Source organism: Lineus longissimus, chromosome 8 (assembly GCF_910592395.1).
Source record: "Lineus longissimus chromosome 8, tnLinLong1.2, whole genome shotgun sequence".
NCBI lineage: Eukaryota > Metazoa > Nemertea > Pilidiophora > Heteronemertea > Lineidae > Lineus > Lineus longissimus.
In genome coordinates, this window is record NC_088315.1 from 5,911,053 (window position 1) to 5,933,264 (window position 22,212).

General features: G+C 40.6%; 2 protein-coding genes across 8 annotated transcripts in view; both read left to right on the plus strand.

Annotated features, from left to right (window-relative positions):
* Positions 1–6,954, plus strand: part of LOC135492832 (glycoprotein 3-alpha-L-fucosyltransferase A-like) — a 33,279-nt gene extending 26,325 nt beyond the window's left edge. For all 6 annotated transcript variants that reach the window (XM_064779492.1, XM_064779489.1, XM_064779491.1 and 3 more), the window contains exon 3: positions 4,413–6,954. In XM_064779492.1, the coding sequence (XP_064635562.1) occupies positions 4,413–4,746 (334 nt within the window). In that variant the 3' untranslated portion in view covers positions 4,747–6,954. The remainder of the gene's footprint in view (positions 1–4,412) is intronic.
* A 2,081-nt stretch (positions 6,955–9,035) lies between these two features.
* The window catches only part of LOC135492019 (uncharacterized), a 29,011-nt gene continuing 15,834 nt past the window's right edge, over positions 9,036–22,212 (plus strand). Inside the window, exon 1 of one of the 2 annotated variants that reach the window (XM_064778094.1) lies at positions 9,036–9,335. The gene's annotated coding sequence lies outside the window, so the exon portion shown is untranslated. The remainder of the gene's footprint in view (positions 9,336–22,212) is intronic. The other variant, XM_064778100.1, reaches the window with a different exon arrangement.

The window sequence follows — 22,212 nt, forward strand, 5'->3', positions numbered from 1 at the left end:
CCAGAGAGAACTTAATTTGAAAAAGGTACTTTTTCATACACCATTTCCGATATGTTGTACAAAAACTACAATGCCGTCCAAAGCTCTCTCCGTCTTTTCCTACCATTTCTTTCTGCTAGAAACATACACATACGAACACAAACGACCCATGTACGAACGATACCGAAATCGTATTGTACTGCATAAATGGGATGCATCTGATAGAAAAAGCAACATCGTCATTTGGGAATCAATTACAACTCCATGTCATTATAAAAAGTGGGCATCAGACTAGCCGATATATGGCTAATCCTCGGCCACTAATGTGACCACCCGGCAGCATAGCCGCTTCGGCCATTATAATGAATAGCACGCTCGCCCAGAGCCTGTTTTTCGTGGTCAGCCATCTGGGAGTGGGGTTAGAGTTTCCATTAGCAGCTAACAGATAAGTTTTCATAGATAGGCCATTTTGGCCATGTGTAATCGTTCCCAAATGTGCGAAATACCTTTCTTATTCTTGTAATTTGGAACAAGCCCGTGTTCCCTTGTGGGCAATGTATTTGGCTGTTTAGTCGTTAAAACAGTGTGGTCAGCATGCAAGCAGTGCTAATGCCAATGTAATAGTTTCAAAGGACAATATTCCTGCTTTAGTGATTGCATGACATGAACAAATCCACAAAGACTGGACTCAAAGCTCTGCATAAAATCGACGTTGATCATATTGAAGCACTCAGTCCTCGATGTCATAGGAAAAATTTTTGAATTGCCTCTGAAAAATATCTAACAAGATAAGGTGATTATTGGCATTTTTTGTTCATAAAAGAATAGTAGACAGAACAAGCTTTTAATAGTTGAGCATCACCCTCCAAAAATCTCCCTCCTTTATGGCTCACTTTAAGCCCACTTTAATGGCTTTGTTCAATATTGAAAACCACTAACAGTGCCATTACCTTTCATCGCTTCACCCGTAGATCGTTTGGACGTTGTCATGGTTACGTGTTGCCTTAACGAGGAAAATTGAGATGCTAGTTCATCTGACCGTTATATGAGTTGGCGTGCAGAGAACGAGCTGGATGAGAATACATTTAGTTTTCACTGGAAACCACATTCACAGGCGAGGTTTAAATCTCACTCACAGGCGAGATTTTACTGAAAATCTAAAGTGAGGAATTTCCGGTGAAAAACGGATTGTCTGCCAGAGTTTTCCTAATCACTTTCTGTTTAGTCAGCCTTGTGGTCTGGTGAAATTGAGAACGCCTGAGTCTACAACAATAATTGCAAATTTGATGCTCTTCTCGGGTATTTCCTAAAGAAACGATTGCTTCTTTTAGCTGCACTGCTATGCTAGATGAGGTACGCTTGGGATCTCAACGTAACAACCGCATTGTTTTAGCTGAATTGCCCTGAAGCAATATCCGCTCCATCCCAGGTGATTTAAAGAAATCAATCCGCTCCCGACAATAATTAAGACACTCCAGCGTTATCCTTAATGGTGTTCTTACAGAATTTCAACATCCCAATATTGGGGGAGTATTAAAGTCTTAGAATAAAGCGTGCTTAAGTTCTTGTTTTGAATGTGTACTGGTCAAGGATTGTGTCTCTAAACAGAGTTTAGTTGTGCTGCACTCAAAATCCTCCAGTAAATGTTTCCAATAGTGGTAAATGTCACCAGAGTCTTTCAATATCGGTACCGTTGAAGAGGCACAGAGTGCTGTTTTTGAAGAAATACGAAAACAAAGTTGAATAAGATTCCTAAACACTTGACGTCTCTTGTAGAAGGGTTCTTATCTAACGTGTAAGCTTACAATGCGATATTGGATTTTTCGAAGGAAAGTTAAAAATGTCGACAAAAGATACAGACTGCATCCACATTATACAATAAAAAGAAAAGGCTTATGTTGCTTGGATATCCGCTCACACTTTGGGATGATGTACTGAGATACTCACTTATCATATGACACGACAGCACGCACCACCCGTTCTTGTTTGAGACACTCACTTGAAATGCGTGTTTGTACTGAAAGACATGACAAAGCTTTGAGAAGAAAGTACACATTTTAAGCTCTTGTTACAAGTACATTGTATTTGTGACTATCGATGTACGTACGTATCACTAACAAAAATGGGAAGCAGTAAAGTAAACATGACAAATTTAGTGTCTGGTGTCCACAGTCCTTCCTAGCGTCGTCATCGCCATGAATGAATCTGGCGGCGGACTGAATTCATCCAAATATTGATACGGAGTCTGAGTTACATTGTATCAATAATGATTACTACTCTGGTACGAGTGGAATGAACTGTGACATTCTTGTTTCTACTACGGTATGGTCTGAATGTCATTTGTGGGGTATTGTCACCCATCATGTTTGGCGCGGGATATCGAGTAGTCTGGATTTCTTACAATATCGGTGAAATTGCTTCGATCATGGGGAAGATTGACATTCACAACGGCAGTGGTTCAGTCAGTCAAACGCAAGCCTTATCTCTAAAGAGTGAAGTGGTAAACCGCGAGAGGCCAGTTGCCCAAAAATACTTAACCCTGGCACTAAGCAAGCGCTTGTTTCCATTTCCAAAGCGTAAATCCTTTTGGATGTTCTGGTGGAAATTAACTACTCTTCTGTATCGTGAACTCGCGTTGAGACCACAACTGGGAAATTAACTGAATTATTGGTAGAATGTAAATGACCATGAGTCGGTTGGCCCAGACTCAAATGGTTTTAATGTATATCTGCTGATTACAATAGCTACAGCCAGCAGGCGGTTATGTACTGCAGCAAGATTAGCATGGATGATGTCTGTACCGCGCCCATGTGGATATCTGGCAATATGGACCGATCATCTCCCTAATTGGTCCATCCCCAAATGGATCATGACGTTATGATTTTCCAGTCATCCTATTTGGAGAAATCGCGGTCCTACTGGAAGCCATTTTGTATGAAAAACCAACAAATCACACGCCAAAGTTTTCCCTTCATTGTCACTTTCCCTCAAGCCATTTTTTAAGGGGTGGCTTGAACTTCAGATTAAAGTGCCTTTCGCAGTTCGAGATACACCAGATGCAGTTGTCGCCAATTTCAAACCAAATCTACGCTAATAAATAAAGCTGATCTGAACCAGGTGTATCTGGCATGAACGATTGAACTCTGGTGATATTGGCAAAACTATCAATAATACTGTCTAGTAACCTTTGGTGGAGAATTTATTTCGTCGGGTTTCTCCTCTGCGTTCATGAGTTGCGTTTTTGCTGAGATTGGCGCATCTTGAAATTTTGAAAATTGGCGGACAAGCCAGTTCATGTGCGGCAAACATCGCATTCGCGTCCTGTCGTATCATGACACGTTGTGGTACACATGTATCTTCAGGTTGTCGATAATCATCGTTAAGATGCACAGCTGACTCGCTCCTCCACCTGCCCGGAAAATTGCCCCATCAATTAACGAAGTGTGTATCCCATTAAATTTCCGTGCTTGATTTGCTAAATTTCTAAAGCTATAAATGCAAGATTAAATTGAGCGAATCCATTCGCTTAATATAGTTGTAGTGTATATTCGCTCTCCACGAATGGAAAGAGCCACGGTTTACCAATGGCATCATTTTCATACTTGCCAAGCTCGCCACCTAGGATTATCCACTGCGGTCACTGTAACATCGTTGCTTTTTCCTATATATTTGAACGTTTCCCATACAATAGAAAGCTAAAGCAAAGAAAAACCTGTTGATATAGATCTTCCTATTCAACCTCCATCGAATGCAAGTCGCAGCTTTTAGATTGAAATTGACACAGGTGTTGCTGTTGCATTTCCGGAAGGCATATGGAAACCAACATTTGTAAAGGGAGTCCGCCGTAACTTCAATTTGATGAATGTAATCATTCTCTTCGTGATATTAGGTGAAACAGAAGCCAGATTATCAGTCCTAGATGGAAATTGACACAGCTGGTGATGTTTGCCACTCCGGAAGGTAGATGGAAACCTATAGGGAGCATGTCGTAACTTAGATCTTATATCAATACAATCTTTTTCGCAACCGTATACCGGGTCCATTCTATGTTTTCATGACCACCTTCGTCTCGTCATGTGTAGCATTCGCTTAAAACTACAAGTTCTTTCCCCATTACGCGCTGCACCTCTGTACTCATTACATTTACTACATTACATTCCGCTTCCGAGGTGATGATACCATCATCGTATGAAATCGACGTAGCCTTACACCGGCAGGTGTCCTTCCATATCAAAGTCATTAGCTTATCAGTCGCCGTTCAAAGTAGCAATCAACCTTGACAAACACCTCGTTCGCAGACTGCGTATTGCAATGTGTTGAAATAATTTGATTTCAGGAGAGTACAGCAACTTCTTCATATATATATGATATATCTGACTAAATTAACACAAATTAGCATGTCATTTATTTCGCGTTCCATTCTCTCTTTGCAGACATGACGTCATACCTATTGTGATGGGTGCTCATCCCGACGACTACAAGAGAGCAGCACCACCGCACTCCTTCATTCACGTGGACGATTTTGATTCGCCGAAAGCACTTGCCATATATCTGCACAAACTTGATCAAAATGACGATCTGTACAACGAATATTTTCGCTGGAAAGGAACTGGACAGTTCGTCAATACTCTGTTTTGGTGTCGGTTGTGCGCCATGGCTTGGGATGACACCCAAGTCACGTATTATAAAGATGTAAACAACTGGTGGCGTGGAGATGGAGTTTGCATCGGAGCAAATAAGTGGCCAGCATCAAAAACAAAATCATAGCAAATTTCGCTCTTTTAGGGCTCTAGATATCCTAGGATCCATGAGAGTTCGTACTTGGTGATAGGTGTTAGTCGTCAATGAATGCCCGACTCTGTTAAATGGTGGCTGTCGTGCTTCATGCCGTGCCCGGAATGCCATGCTGCAGCGCAGTGGAGTTTGCGTTGGGGCCAAGAAATGCCCTGGCTTCCGGCATCGAAAACGAGGCGTGCAGTAACTTGCTCCCTTAGTTATGAAAGTATAAAATCGGGAACTGGTTAGATGATGAATGACGTGGCGATTCTGCTATCGTGGCCACACCCAGAAATTTAGACAGTTGACACGTATTCCAAATTGCACGTCTGCCTTATTGGGGATCGAGTCGACAAACATATTGTGGTTGCTTTTAATGCAGATGCCTGTAAATACGTATTTTGAAAAGGATTGCCATATTAAAAATCGGGCACATGGCAACACGCTGAGCTGCAATTACATTACATTTAATTTCCGACTTTTGCGAAAGCTGCTGCTTGAGTTTGTGATTTGCGAACTAGTCTTCTGGGCTACCATAATCTACGTTTTGATCGAAGTAGTGAGGAAAAGAATATTATTTTGTACATACTTGTAAATTTGTTTACATTTTTGCGTCCCTTTCGGTCATTAGCTGTGTGAGTCTGCGAGAAGCAGATCTGATTCTCACTTATAGTTGTCTACAGGTAATATCAGTGTCATGTATTATTTTATAAGGCATGAACCACCATGTCGGGAATCTTTACAAGTTTAGTACCGAACCAATTCATCTGTGGTTTAAGCAGAAGCTCCATCTGCTGACTAAGTGGTCACAACCTAGCAGACTCCGGTCTCCCTTGAAAGCTTGGTAAAAGTTCACAGAGACACCTTGTAACGATATGGAAAGCTTCAGTGTGTGGGGAAAAGGCAGCGCTGTCGTGACGATGAAGCCTTCCGCAGACTGAACAACGGTAAGGCTCTCTCCTCATAAGGGGGGCATTTATTTAGTAGGTACGCAACAGATATTAAGATGTTTATAAAGTTGAGGTCCATTTTCATTGGTGCATAGAGGTTTGGGGATTGGAAGTGGCGGATTGAAAAAATGTTGCGATTATATGTTCATTCGCTATAACTTGTGACTTTCTGACCGAAAGTGGGGCTTATTAATACGCAGGTACAAACTCATTGATTGTGATGAGAGCACGGTGGAAGAGCTAGCTTTCCCCGGGGCTACATTACCCTCTTTAATTTTTTGATAACCGGCAAGTAAGCTTATTCTGATGGATCCAGGCAATGGATGAACGCGGTGGTGATGTCGCGGGTGGAGAGATTTATTATGTATTATGTTACTCGGCATATGCACGTATATGCAGTATGTAAATATCTGCACCTATTCCAATACTATTATTGTTATAAACTCGAGAATCCAGTCGATTTTCTGGAAGAATTGTGTCATTACCGATACATACTCTTAGCTGGGATATGAAAGCAAAAAATAAGTGACTACAGACGTAATCGAATAAATCTTTAAGACCAAAGTCTCTAACAAAAAAATCGGCAAGTAGTATTGATGGTCATTACGTATACTTGTGACCTACTTTACACATGTGTTTAGACAACGTCATACCGCATGTCATGTTCTCAGTCCGAAGTACATGAACCCTCATCTTTGGGATGGTCTTAATGCTTTCATGTTCCTTTGCGTCTCTCCCTACTGCTGGAAAACCTTTTTTCTTTAAATAGGGTTGGTTCATGTACGGTGTTTACATGTGGCCCGCTGGTAATGCTAGTGCTGACCTAGCTCCACGTGTGGCAGCATCGGTCGTGCAGTGTATATAAATGTGTTCTAAGTGTAGTGTAAATGACGTTACGAGTGTTTCTGATATTGGATTTACATCACATGGATTCAGCACTCGCTCAGTTCATTGAGGGCCAACGCGCAAAGAGGGGTAAATGGCAGGTGATGTGTGCGCAGTCTTCTTTTATAGTGGAGAAGTGTGATACTACTAACATTTCCAGAGCCTGCGGACGTAAACAGAAAGTGCAAAACACAACCTGGCCTTTTAGAGCGTATTGGTGGTATTTTGAACATCAATTGTTAAATGTAATTGTTAAAGCATTACTGTGTTATGATGGGCTATTTTTCTACCGATGTGTAATAACTAACAATTGACTTGTATATTTGGCTCAGAATGTGGAGAATAAAGTCTGTTTGCTATCGAATTTGTTGCTTCTGTTTCTCTTTATCAATTAGTCGAAGTCATGATCTGCTGTTGTTGCCGACATAAAAGGCAGCAGCTGTAAAATCCACCATCAAGAAATATAAGTGGTGCTTTAGACTGAGAGTGTTTGTGCTGTGTTTGAAGGGGGAATTCCAAAGATGTCTGGAAGTTGAATATGCCAAGATGGAAAATTCAACATACAGCCCAGGGTAGCTCCGAAGTGTTGTGGACCATCTACCATACTATACCGGTCATAAAACCCATAAAACCCAAGTTGAAAGTTTCTTGATAAAACATATACCAAATACATGTAGTATCAAACATTTTCTCAGATCTGTTAATAGTCGCCTGGAGAAAGGAAGTGCGGAAGTCGTGGAAGTGTGCAATTCTATCAACAAAACTGAATTCCCTGTTTACGGGATAGCAATGGGTTGTTTTAGTAGCCGTCCGAGAGATATGGGTAAACTATTTACAAAGTCATTTACTGGCAATTGTACTGATCACTTGGTTCTTTCCGAGTGCCAAACCCTCTGCGCGAAATCTAGGACATATTGTGCGGTATCCTCACTGATGAAGAGTTGAAATTGGCGAACTGATGGCGTCCACAAATCGAATTGGAGGGACTTTTACAAAATAAAGCAACTAAATTTGGTTCATTTAGGTTCTTCACAAGATTATGCAAAGTGACTGTCACAGGGAGGACAAGAGAACACTTATGAACGGCAAGCATGGTCTGCGCTACATCTAAAGAACGGTCATCATAAAAAGGACTTTTAACGATGTCAAGTCTTTTCCTATGCAGGTCTTTTTCAAACGGGCATTGCATCAGCCGTCGAAAAAAATTTCCCAGGTTTTCCCACCTTCGGCACAGATGTACCGCACTTTCCTAGCGCATACCTTTTTTAACGAAAACGAACTCGTTATTATGATCGGGGCAGTTGACCTCGACCTTGTACAAGCTCGATATTTACTCTGGAAATGAAGTAGGGTCGTATTTTCCCGATCCAAATTAACAGTATATTTTGTTTCACGGTGTCGGTTCAGCAATGAAGAGATTTACCTGTTCAGAAGAATCGATTCCAAAAAAGTTGATGAAAAAAATGCGACGATTCTTTCTGCACTGGCACGATCGATGGGTTCGCTGGTGTCTCCACGGAAGTGTCCACAAGATAACGCGATGTAATTGGCTAATTTCTAAATACTTCACATGAGATAAACAAATCAGCACTTCTCATTGGACAGTGTAATCGGAAGTCTATTTGTATTCTGTGCTCGCCGGAGACCGGACTCCCACACAGAATGGAGATCCCTAGAGTTTCGCTAAGAACTATCAAATTGATGGACAAGACTTATGATAGCACTGCCCCAAGTTCTGCAGAATGAATTTTTGACCAGTTTTTCCCAGGGAAGGGTCTTTACCTACATCACTGGGAGAAACTACCGGAATTTAATATCTTAGCAAAGTCGTGCAAAACATGTTGTTGATGCTCATATGCACTTCAAAGTGGCACGAAATAATCATGTCTTTAATCTTCGCACATCATAAGTGTTGGAGGAAAAGTTGGACGTTTCTTTCTTATGCTCGGATTTTTTTGTTATGAATGATTCTTTGTATCTGAACCCTTTAAGGGAAGATGTCCTACACTAATTAACAAGACGTGCTTTGTCGCATACCCGCCTACACGCGTAAATGTTTTGTAGAAGATTGCGTTGGCTCGGGCTGGTATTTGTTCGATACGTTTTGGAGGAAGAGCATGAATGCACTATGTTGTCTATGTACAAGACATAGATGGAGGAGAAACTCCGATGAGTTTTATGTCATATACATGTATCCGAAATATAGTTTAAAACATCTATGTTACTGCAAGCTTGTATTTTCGGTGAGAAGCAAAGTCATAGAGAGTTTGTCTTGTATAGAGAGGGCAGTGACGACTACTCGTCGGTTCTGCGATGTTCTGATGGTAAGAGCAAAAAGATCGATCAGCAAGTCCCTCGATCAATAAAGCAAACACGTCACTCTCCCCCACGACCTGGAATCGACGATCTCTTAATCTGGGCGTCACTTTCCCTTGATGACATCATTGACTTTCGCCGAGAAGTTGTCAAAACGTGGCGCGATAAAACCAACCTCAACCATTATCTGCAGACCAATTTGTCATACCTAAAGAGACTTGGACGTACATGTTGCCAAAGCATTCTATTTTCACCTTTATTAACGGGGATAAATATTTGTAGGGATCTTAATACTTTTAATCAAAAGCTCTGAACGGCCGTCTGAACTGTGACTCTCTTTCCCACCCACCAAACGTAGACCGCGCACAGACTCACAATCACTAAACCCAATAACATAACTTTCGGACCAGCAAAGACCGAAAACACAAGGTAGGGCGACTTTTTTGAGTTGATGTAATTTCTCATGAATGTTGTTGATAGCTTTCGTTTGTTTTCGATTAGCTTCAGCCCACATAAAGTTGTCAATGAGCAGAAAGAATATCTACTCTCTCAGTGGTACGATAGTTTCGTTTGTTTCATTGTCAGTGATCAACAGGCAGGTCTTCGCAACTCTTACGAAGCGCTACAAACGACGAATTACGAAGACGAAGTACGAATATCGACTTTTTAAAAAACTTCCCCGATCTCTCGTGCAACTAAGTATTGAAGATGATTTTGGAGTGTCGCTCAAATGAGTTACAATGTAGCACAGGCTTGATAAAAAGACAGACCTTCGTCGTTCGTAACAGTTGCGAGACCTGCATGCCTATTTTGTTGAAGCTTCCTTGTTGCCATCAGTGGATGGCATGCCATCAGGTCTGGCTAGTTGAAGCATCACTATTGTTATTGAGGATCATGCCATTTGCAAGCAAGTGCTAGACAGACCTGGTAGCTACTAAGCCACGAAACAGAAGTTGAGAAATTGTTCATCTGCTCGCTCTGTGAGCATCTCATTCACGGTATCAATAGTTTTTTTGTTGGGAGCCGAGCTTATAAGTCGAAGGTCGTATTTTCGAACCACAGAACTGATTCCTTGTGTCCAGTGGACAAGAATCTCATTACCACAGTAACTTCTTCAAACCCCAGACTACATGTATATCTTGGTATCGGCGCATAATTACCAGCCCCTCCTTTCGATTTCCCCTTACAGCTTTCAGGGTGCTTATAGACTTGCAGCCTTAACCCTTTTATTTTTTTACTCAGTCTCTTATCTATCAGAGTTGCAACTGCATGAGGCACCTCCAGTATTTCAGAAATGTAAATAGTTGCACAGCGGTAACTGCAAATAATTAATATTTCGTCCGTGAATCAATTCTAAACGCAGCGTCTCCAAATCTGCTGTATCCTTGATAACACCTTTTTACCCATAGTTTTTGTTTTGTGACAACATGGTTGTCAACGTTACTACTGTTTGTGTAATAAAGATAACTGCTGTCGTCAATTTTCCTTAACTATTCATTGATTTGTAGTCATTGAACAAAAATATTGAGTTGGTAATTGATCGGGCGTCGGAGGAGTACAGTGGGAGTCCGTTAGTCCGGGTATTTTTTGTCCTTAATGCCCAAAAACAGACTTCTCTTACCGAGAGCATACCCTGTAGTCCGATGTGACGCACTTGTGCACTCCTTCTTCAGCACCGACATTTAGCAGATTACCGAAACGAGCCGGGTCGGGTTCTTACAAGCAAGTCCGTGATTTAAACCAAGCAAAATGTTAGTATTATAATTTTGATGGTGATTAATTACTTAAATATTTAATAATCCGTGCTAGGTTTGAAGGGAAATCATTTGGTTTTGTGCTCTATATCATGTCTGGTGTGGCCGCTTCGTCAGCTCAGAATTTTTCATACATTTTTTATCGTGAAAGCTGAGCTGGTCGTTTACTCAAGGAACCTAGTTGTAATGAGTTCTCTGTGTCGGCACCTATGTGCCTCAGGCGAACGGAAACAGAAAACAAAAAACAAAACACGTCGCTTTCAGTCACGTTACATTTTCTTATAAAGAGTGTCTCAATTGCCTGGAAAAAAATCAAAATATGAAAAGTCAGAACATGAAGTTATCTCTGAAACGGTGCAAAAAGCCCGCATCATTGCCTGTTCAGTTACGTTTATGGAGTTACAATGTACACTAATCAATTAGTAAGCGTCATGCTACAACTACAACAATACGGCCTTTCATAATCATCTGAAAGGGTGATATTCAACATTTCACTTCCACCTGGCGGTTTCAATGAACACAGCCAGCGAAAGACACAGACACATTATAGTAAGAAGCAAGGTTCGTTAGTTTGTTCGACAGCCAATACAAGGCGATTAATGGTCGATCCTTAACATCCATGAGAGAAGTTTATATTGCAAAAGGTCCACGCTCGTCTTTGTAACAATACGCAGGTACGTAACAGATATTCATCATAGAGATGATAGAAATTGATGCGATGGCGGTAAAAAAATCTGCAGTTGTGGTGGAGGAAATAGAACATCCCATTTGGAGATATGATGATGAATTATTCATTTAAACAATTTCCCTTGCTTCTTGTTTGTCCCAATAATGTTTTTGTGTAAAGTAGTATGTGATACGTTTTTCCTTTCTGACTGCATTGGACAAGCTGACCAGGGAATACTCCGGCGTGAGCTATCACGCGTTGAATATTGTTTATCTGTCGACGAATGGATTCAACTGTCGAGGTTTTTTAGAAATGAGTTCAAAGATTTTCGAAGCGGATGAAAAAAATTCGTATCAAAATATGTAACAATTGTCTAATGATATACATTTATTACAATGTAACACATTGGCGATTTATGTTATTAACATGGTGAAGTCCGCCGATCTGAAATGGACGGTTTAAATTCTAATAGAGAAAGTAGAATCGTCAGTCAGTCAGAGCAAGAATTAGATACAGATACTTCCCAAACGATTACGCAATAGATATGGTAAATTCCAGTCGTAAACTTATTTAGTTAAGCAAATGTGACTAATTCTTCGTTGTGCGAAGGTTGTATCTACGTTCCAACGATCTGCTCACGACCGAACTATAAATTAGAGTATTCACGATAAAGAACGACAGACGCAGGAAATAATTGTAATGCCTGTTGCTTCATTTACACAGCGCATTGGCGACATAACCCAGATTGTCTGTTAGGCTCAAAAATTATAAGAAATAACGACGAAACCTCTTCCGATTCCTAACATTTCCATTAAGACTCCTCATTTTCCTTTCGCAAACTTTGCTTTCGGCATTTTCCCGAGACATCAAAACATTGTTCTTAAAGCTGTGTTTGTCCAAGGCGGGCATCAAGTTTACCAATCGAAAACGATGTTCGTTTCTCAAGTGCTGTGTCAATCGTTAATTGTGTGGTGTTATGTTCTACTTGATGAATACTTTACATTTTAAAAGACAGTATGAATATAAAAGTTAGTTTGAAATAGGAGTCAAAGAGACGACAAACAAAGTAAATGTTTATCGAGGTTTATCGTAAACCGAGGTTTCTTTCAACAATTTTGATAATTAAAAAAAACAACACCTGCCTATTCAGTCGATAAATGCCGTCTTAAAAGGACTCCCGACTAAAGCTCTGTACACACTGACAACATTTTGGGAAACATGTTGGCCAACATGTTGTCCAGGTGCGATGTTATCGAAAATGTTAGCAGTTTGTACAGTTCGGAAACATTCGATATCATGTTTGCCAAATGTTGCTCAAATGTTGTCGAAATAATACAAAATCAATTTTGTTGCCGAGTGTTGTCGAGTTTTATCCAATCAGAAATAGGCCACAAATCACATGATCTACCTGAAGCCATGTGATGTAGTCAAAATAGCAGCCTCCAGCAAGGAATGGTTATTGAGTAAAGTGGAACAACTTATCGCAGTATGGGAAAGTTGTGCCTGTTTATGGGATGACAGTAGACAGGAGACAGTGGTAGGCCCCATGCTGGTCTCTCATATATATCCATGGTCTTGTCCACACTCTTTTCTCATCTTTACGTCTTCTTTGCCGTCTTTCAATCAGGATACGTAAAATTATGGCAGAGCCCCCGACAATACATCTTCTTCTCTTGGAATCTTCCATTGTTTATGAATTTCCGTCCAAAATCCTCATTTTCTCAGAAACATTCGATAATAAGTTGCCCAACATGTTGTCGAATGTTGTCATGTGTATACAGGGCCAAATTTTTGTTGCCCAGGTGTGTTGCCGAGATGTTTCCGAAAATGTTACCGAAAATGTTGTCAGTGTGCACAGAGCTTAATTCTTCATTCTACGTTCCAACGAACTGCTCACGACAGAACTATCAAAGTATCCACGATAAACAACGGAAGACGCCGGTATATTGTAACGCCTGTTGCAGCTTTTAAAAGGTTTAGCCACATTACGTACGTTCTCGTCGAGTTAGCTTCTTCTGTGCTATTGCTATTCATGTACTGAAGTACGATTGACGACTTGAGTCGGTTGTGACAGTTTTATGTCTCCTTGATTCTATAGTTGTACATTTCTATATGGCTAATGGTCCGTTCAGTGCATGTTGTCTTAACGGGACCTTTAGCACTGATTTTGAATCTCACTAAAAAGTGATCAGTGACGAAACGGATCAGATCAGGGCGATGTCGTCATGTCTGCATATTGATACGCTGACTAGACAGCGATGTATTGCGGCACGGCATGGCCTTGCATACAACTCTACAACGCTCACAGAACAAATAGAATAGCCTTTTGGGCATTCCGACGGCCATGAAATGTAGCATCGCATTAGTGACGCCGCCGGCCAACATGTCATAAAAATACTCTCACTAGCAGTACGACATCAGTAAATACACTCGTAACGAGTTGTTGTTATCTTTTTTGCCATTAGCTTTTGCTAAACATAATAAAGGTAACTCTCTACTTCCGCGCATTGATATTTAGCCTACTTGCACAGAATATATTCACCTTGTTCGGAAGTCACAACAGAAAGTAATACATTTAGCAAGAAATCATATGATTCGCATCTCGGGAAAAAATCTGCATTGCGACTAATTTGTCACCGAACGTACGCTCTTGGTCACGAAGCAAATACACCGGGGCGAGATAATTCGCTGCCAATCTGTCCCACGCGGATCAAAGAGCTAATCAAAGATCATTTCCAAGTCGTCCGTTTAGCTAACAGGAGAAGAAGGACCTTTTTGCAAGGTCTTAATGCAATTCAACGCATTCCGGCATTGATAATTAGGAAGCAGCAAAACAGGTTTTTGGTCTGCGATTTGCTTCTTACCATTGCATGGAGATTCATTGCCTAAAAAGGTATGCCACTGAATGTACTTATGCATGCTTTTTCAGGCCTCTACAACTGCAACAACAATGTATTTGAAAGCACGAGTCGATTTTTATACGATGCACGCGAATTTTCAAGTTCGTTGATTTGAGCACGGCCATGATCATAGATACCAATGGAAGAAAAGTACAAATGTATTGTACGTGGCTCAAATCTTTCTCGCTCCGATCTGTTTATTTGGTGGTTTTGTCACTCATTCATTTTGAAAATTGGCTTTAGAGATTTTGAAGCATTAACAACTGCACTACCGCAGTAGTTATACAGAAATGGACTGGAAAGCCAGAACACCGCATTGCCGGTGAACAAACGGCTTTCTGACATGCTGCCGACAAGTTTTCGACGAACTCGACGCTGGTGGATCAGCTATATTTTAAGTTTCCGACGTGTCTCCTTCACGCCCCGAAAAGCTATCGGGAATACGGTGGACCGTATAAGCCGGAGTTTAAAAAAACGTTCAGCATGTCTCTAAGTAACTACTTCATCAAACGAAAATTGATATACATTCTTACCACACATCGATGATGAAGACGGACCATCCTTTAGGGGTAAGAAATCAATAGCTTTTTTACACAAGGGGATACCTTTACGCGGAATGTTTGTCTGTAAAGCTGACCCGAGGTTAATAAACCGAGACACCCTGTTGCCAAAGATGAGAGACGTACGTATTAACAGTGACGCGGGTTTTCTTTAAACAAATCAGGCGCGGTGTTTGGAGCACAAGCAACTCGGCCCGAAGTATCGAGTACCATGATCAAGCATATGTTGAGATTTCGTCCGAGGAATTAATTGTATCTGCACCAGTTATGCTCAGGGGATTGACTATAACTTGGCAGCTATAATTGTATGAAGCTGTATCACTTGTCAGAACAGATGCCTGTAATGTTTGTAAATGTTTCTTTTTCTTTTTCTTTTGAAGCTACAAAAACGCCTAAATATCGATACCTTTTGTGCATATGTCGTGGCTGGACAGAGATGGAGGCGATATGAATTAGGCACTCGCTGTCTTGGATATCGGTTGTCACGGAACTACGATAAGCCCTCCAACCGATGTCTTACCTCATTGAATAATTGGAGAAGAAAAACCATGTGACTCTTTTGAGGGTGGAAGACTGATCAGAGATTGTCCTTCATATAAACCGGAAAACGGATGATATAACAGACAATCCCAATATTCCCCAGCCTTATAGTTTGCGTTAGAAACATGAGATTTGATATAGTCGATGAATATATCGAGTACTATTTTCTTATCATCAGTGAACACTTTCGTCGATTGCAAGCCTCTTCACTCAAAATGCCTTAATCAAACCACCATAATTCTATTAAAGATGAAATTGAATCGTAATTTACTTGAAATCAATCGATTCCCAATTTCACTGGTAGTTAGACGAAGTAAGGGAGGGAGAACTAACTATCGATTATGCTATGTTTCTTGTCCGTTTCTCTTTTTCATCGTCCATACGTCGGGAAGAACTCCGTCCTAGCTGCTTCTTTTGGATGATCTACCTCTTTAACTGCACACCTACGTACGTCAATTAGATCCATACCCCCAAGGCTATCAAAACCAAACTCGGTCCCACATTAAATAGAACGAAGGTCTCCGAAAGCGAGTGCATGATTCGCGTGCATTGCATATTTCGAAGTCCTGGGGATAAAATTGGTTTCAATATATAAGTGTTCCAGTCCTCGTTTAATTAATTTTAAAGAAATATTACTTTACATTATGAGATTAGAGCAATGTAATTGCCCAAGGTAATGAACAGTAGAGTTTTAATTAGACTCCAGTGAGCTAATAGGTCCCGATACCATTTCTGATTTAGCTCTATTCATCTCAGGGCTTGGGAGCTAGCGCATCTTAATCTGAGTGACATTCGGACTGAGTGAAATCGGATCGGTGGGTTGAAAAGCAATGATACTTAATTATAGACCCAAAGGGGACGAAATCAGATCAGCTCACTGTTTGGAACCGATGTCTCTTGCTGCACGCTACATGTGTAATTGAGTATTATATACACAGAACAAGAAATTAAAAGTGTCCAAAAAGTGTCAACATTGACCAAGGACCTTGAACATTGACTGCATAAAATGCAACCCCTGGCCTACCTCTCTTTTGTAATACCATCATGTGGTTAGCTAGAAATATAAGGTTATCACTTTATCTTTGAAGTTATGTAACTCTGGACCCAATATAACCCAGGACTTTCTGGGATCAGTAGAATTTCTTAAAATGGTTCCATCAGAAATCAGGTTTCTTTAGTTGAAAAGGTACAACTGAAGCCATATTCGTACAGTTTCTGGGATTAGTAGAATTTCTTAAAATGGTTCCATCAGAAATCAGGTTTCTTTAGTTGAAAAGGTACAACTGAAGCCATATTCGTACTTGAACAAGTTGGCACCTCATTCCCTATGAAACTCCACGCTCACAAATGCCTCTGCCAACTTAATCCCGGCCCAGTGTCATCTAGTAGATAAGATGGTTACCTGTCTATTAAGGCTTGGCGGTACGTATTTTCTATGTCACGTCTAGCACTAATGATACTCATCAGTTAATGCACTGAGCTATGTGGATAATGGTTAACATGACGACACAACCGTATTGATATAATATACAAATGTTTGGAATACATTTGCAGCGTGGCGACGATACTTTCTTCAAAACTGTGCCTTCTAAGTTACCTCGTCGTTCTTAGGGATGGATCGTTACAATGGAATTCAGATTATACCCCTGTAGCTGATTTCTCTAAGATATCTGTAGCTGATGGCATGGTTCAGCGCAAGATCACTGGCCAAAAGAGACTTAAAACTATTGTTGACTCCATACATACGGCAAAAATCCAATAGGGTTACGCTGCCGGTAACAATGATGATGTCGATGATGTAAATCGAAACACAAAGACCCAAACACTATGGAAATGGTAGTGAAAACAGAGTCGAAAAGTTAGTGCACTCCATTCAACGAAGTTACTAAGCTGGCATTGTTTGATACTGCCATGAAACGAAAAGGGAGGCTGCTCAAATAGCGTTACTCTTCCTCCCTATTCAATCTATATGCCATGTATGTATTTGTTCTGTCTACTCACATATCGTAATAAATTCGTATATAAGAATAAAGGATCATGGAGTAAATGTGATTTCTCAGACGGTGTGGTATTTTGTTTTCTGTGAAATACAGATTGGAAAACAATTGACAACAAGGCAGATGCCTTTGCGATTATTTAGAACTTCATCAGTACGAAAGCAAAAACAAATGAAACTTAGCACCACATTGTCTCAGGGGTAGATTCTATTCCCGGTCGGAGCAAATCGTCATGTGATGGAGAGGGCTACAGTCTCAGAGTGCGTCCTCTGGAATTTGTGGCCCCTCGAATACATTCTGAACTCAATATACATGTATTTCAAAAGGTACCAAGTTTTCCTACATAATTTATATAGGTATATGCGGGAAAACTTGGTCCTGACTTCTATAGCCTCGCTAGCATTGTCTCTTTAACTGATGTCAGCGTTCGTGATGAACAACATCCGGCCGGATAGACACGTAAAGGGTCGTGATAAGAGATCAACAAGTAAAGAAATCTCTCTAAACCCATTAAAAACGTAATTGAAAACCGTCGAATCGGCTCCATGTGCCAGGGATTCAATGAGTACTCTATTGATGGAGTGAAGAAACATGTGTGGGCATGAGTTTAACATTTACGTTAGCTTCATGGTGTGGGCAACACGCTCCAACTCACAGAACTGCTGCTCTTTGGTAGTTAATGCCAAGAGACTGATAGTTGTAATATCATTGTATCCGAAATTAGTAGGTAGAATCCGCTCTAGCAAAAAACAGATAGTTTCTCAATAAGCAATATTATTGTTAAGTCATGACCTCGTTTTGTTGAAGGGGCCGGAGCATTGAGCTATAGGAGTAATAAAACGTTGGCACAGCCACCTGAAATTAGTTTATAGTCAACTATCTTCCAAACTGACCTAACGACTCCCTCTCATGCTGTTTTAACCCCCCCCCCCGCGGTCCTCTGTCACATTTAGCCATATGTGAACAATACGTGACGTCAGCCGTTTATTTTTCCTCAATAAGGGCATAGTTCAACCCACGATCAAACATCCCACATATCGAGAACTAATTATTATATTTATTTAGTACTACACCCCACGTCGTCTAATGAATTCGCCAAATGATATTTTGTTCTAAGTAAAGCGTCCTTTGCGGTAGGCTGATTAATGTTTGGCATGTTATTATGCAGCTCCTGAGTACAAATTAACTTCCGTTAATTTGGTCGATAAGAGATGTCAATTGGTACATGTCATTCGTTGATTTTATTAGCCTCGATGCGCAAAACGCATTTATGATCAGCAGCTACTTTAGCGGAGGTGTAGTTCTTAGAGTTTCAGGACATGTGACTGGGAGGTCTTGAGGTCGAGCCGAGTCCTTCTAAGGGGTCGATATTAACTATGTAACTTGGTCGCTTGTCCATCTTCGTTAAATCTTTTAGCGTTATAATAATCGAAGAGCAAAACGCATTTATAATCAGCATGTACATGTACATGTACGCCATGCGATTTTATTTTCGCGAATCGCAAAATCCGTGAAAAATGCCCGCGAAAATGTAGCTGTTTTCAGTACACCATTATATACGTCATGTCTACATGTATGTCTGGTGAAAGACCGGAATTTAAACCCAAAAGGATATTATTTACAGCGGTCTCTTTCTTGTGTCCATAACGCAGGGCTAAATCCCAAAGTTCCGTCCCGAGTTGCCACTTCATCAAGCAAACGTTCCTCTCCTCTGCTATTTGCAAAGTGTGACGGACCATAATATGATTTTTATCTAACAATCAATCATCAGGCGATACCATTACTCATGTCCTTTATACAGCCTCGCCGTGACTAGATGATGACTTGTTTCGAACCTTTAATGGGAAACCTGGGGATTGTAATTTGAGAGAGGAATGAGAGGCTCGAGTGAATTCACCAGCTTTACTGTCTATATGGTCGAAATCACCTTGCCATAAGGTTTTGTTGATTACTTGAAAGTCTTGCTATCAATCGAAATGTGATACAGTCGTAGAAGACAGAAATCAATGGTCGAGTGTATGCTAGTTCTTTAGATACTTTATTCAGAATACGGTTGAAGAACTATTTTTTGCCCAATGATAGAAATTTTGGCGACACACAGGATGGCCAGTCATTGGTTAGATATCGCATAAAAAGTTGAATAAAAGGCTACATGGTGGACCAGGAGGATAATGTGCCTATTTGCCTCTTTCCTGTAGTAAAATGGCTGGGATAGTTTATCGTATTGATCTAGCTCGCTGTGATTTAAAGGGAGAACTTGGGTGTGGGATTTAAAAGGGTTTTTTTTTAGCTTGAAAACACTTTAAATCGCATTTGCACTCCCATGGTGATTTTTTTTCAATGAAATTTTTTGTAAACTCTGAAGGTTTTTCAAATCTCAACAACAAAAAGCGGTTTTTCATTTCGCAGTAAACCTATAGCGTGCATACTGGTATTTGTATCGGTTTTTTAGAAGCTAAAAACCTTTATTCCTAAGCGTTTGGTCAGGACATGCAGTAGAAATGTACATTTTATAGCGTGACTTGTAGTGAGTCAGTATCTCAAGTTCTATTACAAAACATACGAAGTAGAGGATGAATGGATATAGACAGGAAATAAATGTATTCTGTAATGAGAACACATTTTTGTAATGAGCTTTATTTCTACTCGAAGTGTCGAAGAAGACCATTGTTATCACACCGCACGTCTAAAGGTGATCATTAACACAGCGATAAAATTCAAGCAGCCTCAGTCCAACCTTTTAGATCAACATATGGTACACACCGTCCAGCATTTAAATGGTAAATCAAACTCAACCTTATCGTAACTCACGTATCACACTACAAGTCATTTTAGATGAGCATTCGTATCAAATGCAGTTTATTCTTTTAAAAGTTTTACCGGTAGAAATGGGCATGATCAAACTGTGTTTGTAGAAAGAAGCCGACGGAATTTGTTATCGTTTTTTTGGAAAATACTTCCGATTCCTCGTTCGATTAAGAAGATGATCTACGAGAGTCGCAAGAATAAATTAGCACAGGACTTTGTGACACGAAAACCTTCCTAGTTCGTACTTCGTAGTCCGGAGTAGTTGCAATCTCATGTATCAGGAGGTTATAGCATTTTGCGATGGCCGGTCGGGAGGAAATCCACGATCATAATTTGTCTATTTCCTTACCAACAATACACAGGTGACAAGTCCTCCAAACCTGAGGGATCGCATCCCGGGGTCATGTGATTTCGTTTTGTGATGATCAACACGGGTATGCCTCATTTATCCGATCAGATCTATATCGATGTGAAGGTTGGCAATCGACCCCATTATCCGATCGGGCTCTACGGGTAATGATCCAGAAGAAGGATACCCTGACCGCGCTTAAGGGACAGTTGGGAGGTTTAGAGGGAAATGGCACCCAGACCAATCCGATACGCTCCAAACCGATATAACTCTCTATGCAGATATTAGTTTCTACTCCTGTTGAGATATAAACAAATGATTTTAAGGTGAGCAATCGACCATATTATCCGACGGGGCTATAAGGGTAACGTGAGTAATGATCCCGTTGAATCGCTCCGTATGGTCGTGCTTTACGGACTGTTCGACAACTCGGAGACGAAGATACCCAAAACAACACCTCGCTCGTTCGAGGTGGATGGAATGATACTTAAAAAAGAATGATACTCAAAAAAGACGATAAAAGACGATTTCTGATAGATGAATAATGCAAGTGATACCGAAGGTTGCCTTGTTACCGTAAACTGTGAATTACAGCTATCAAAGTAAGTTTAGTTCAGTTCTTTATTCAGTAGTGTCCGCTGGGGTTATCCGTATCAACTTTCCCTCACGAGTGTACAACTGCGTAGCGTAAGGATACCCAAGAGGGTAGGTCGGAGTCACGAGACATGTCATTTGATAGAAAAGCAATTGCGACTGCAATTATAGTAAAATAGCGCTAATGAGAATTTTGCAATGGGTCTATATGATGAGTGACATGAGAACTCTGAAGCCAAACATAGAATCATTATCGAAATCCTGCTTACCTTTTTATTGGTCTGATAAATTTTTCTGCTTCATTTGTTTTTGCAAAAATTTGCTTTGTATGAATAACATTCTAAGCCTTGACGTAAAACAACACCTGGCAGTCCTTGCAGATATGCATTAGCGATACAGTCGTTACAACATGCATGCACAAACAATATGATACCAGCCAGCAAAGAGGGAATAACCGAAATAATGATGAATTATTTAGAAACGAATTCAAGCCATCAAGATAAGAGTTACTCATAAAGATTGCCATCAAGAGACACTCAATAAGAACATGTATATACTTATGAAGAGAATCACCTCAAACCCATCTTTAACTACTGGCTACACCTATCAGAAGTGTGAGAATTGCTACGTAATAGCCATCTATCCCGATGAAATAGACTAGAGGCCTTTCCGGTATTTCGCGCTGGAGCAAATTGAAATAGAAGAAAAGAGCTGATTATACGTACATGTTCGAAGCGATTATGGGATCGACGAACATGACGAGAATGACAGTTTCAACTGATGGTACAAATGGGTATACACCCATTGTACACGCAGACGAAACGCTGAACACAAAATAGCAAGCAATATTATGATGTGGGCTAACGATGACATGACCAATAGCACAAAAAGCCACTTGTCGTAATGACCCATTTCGTGTGGTTCATGCTGCTGTTACAGTGCACCTCACGACCAGAATCGCCCTGTTGACCCTGACCTGTTCCTGAGACAGCTTGTCTTATCTTTGAGTAATCAGCACTTGGTTGACTCCTAAGGTCCTATCAAATGGTGTATTTTTTGCGCATATTGATATCAATTTCGTTCATGAACTAATATGGTGATGCGATGCTTTTTAATGGGTTAAGAAACTTGCATCCC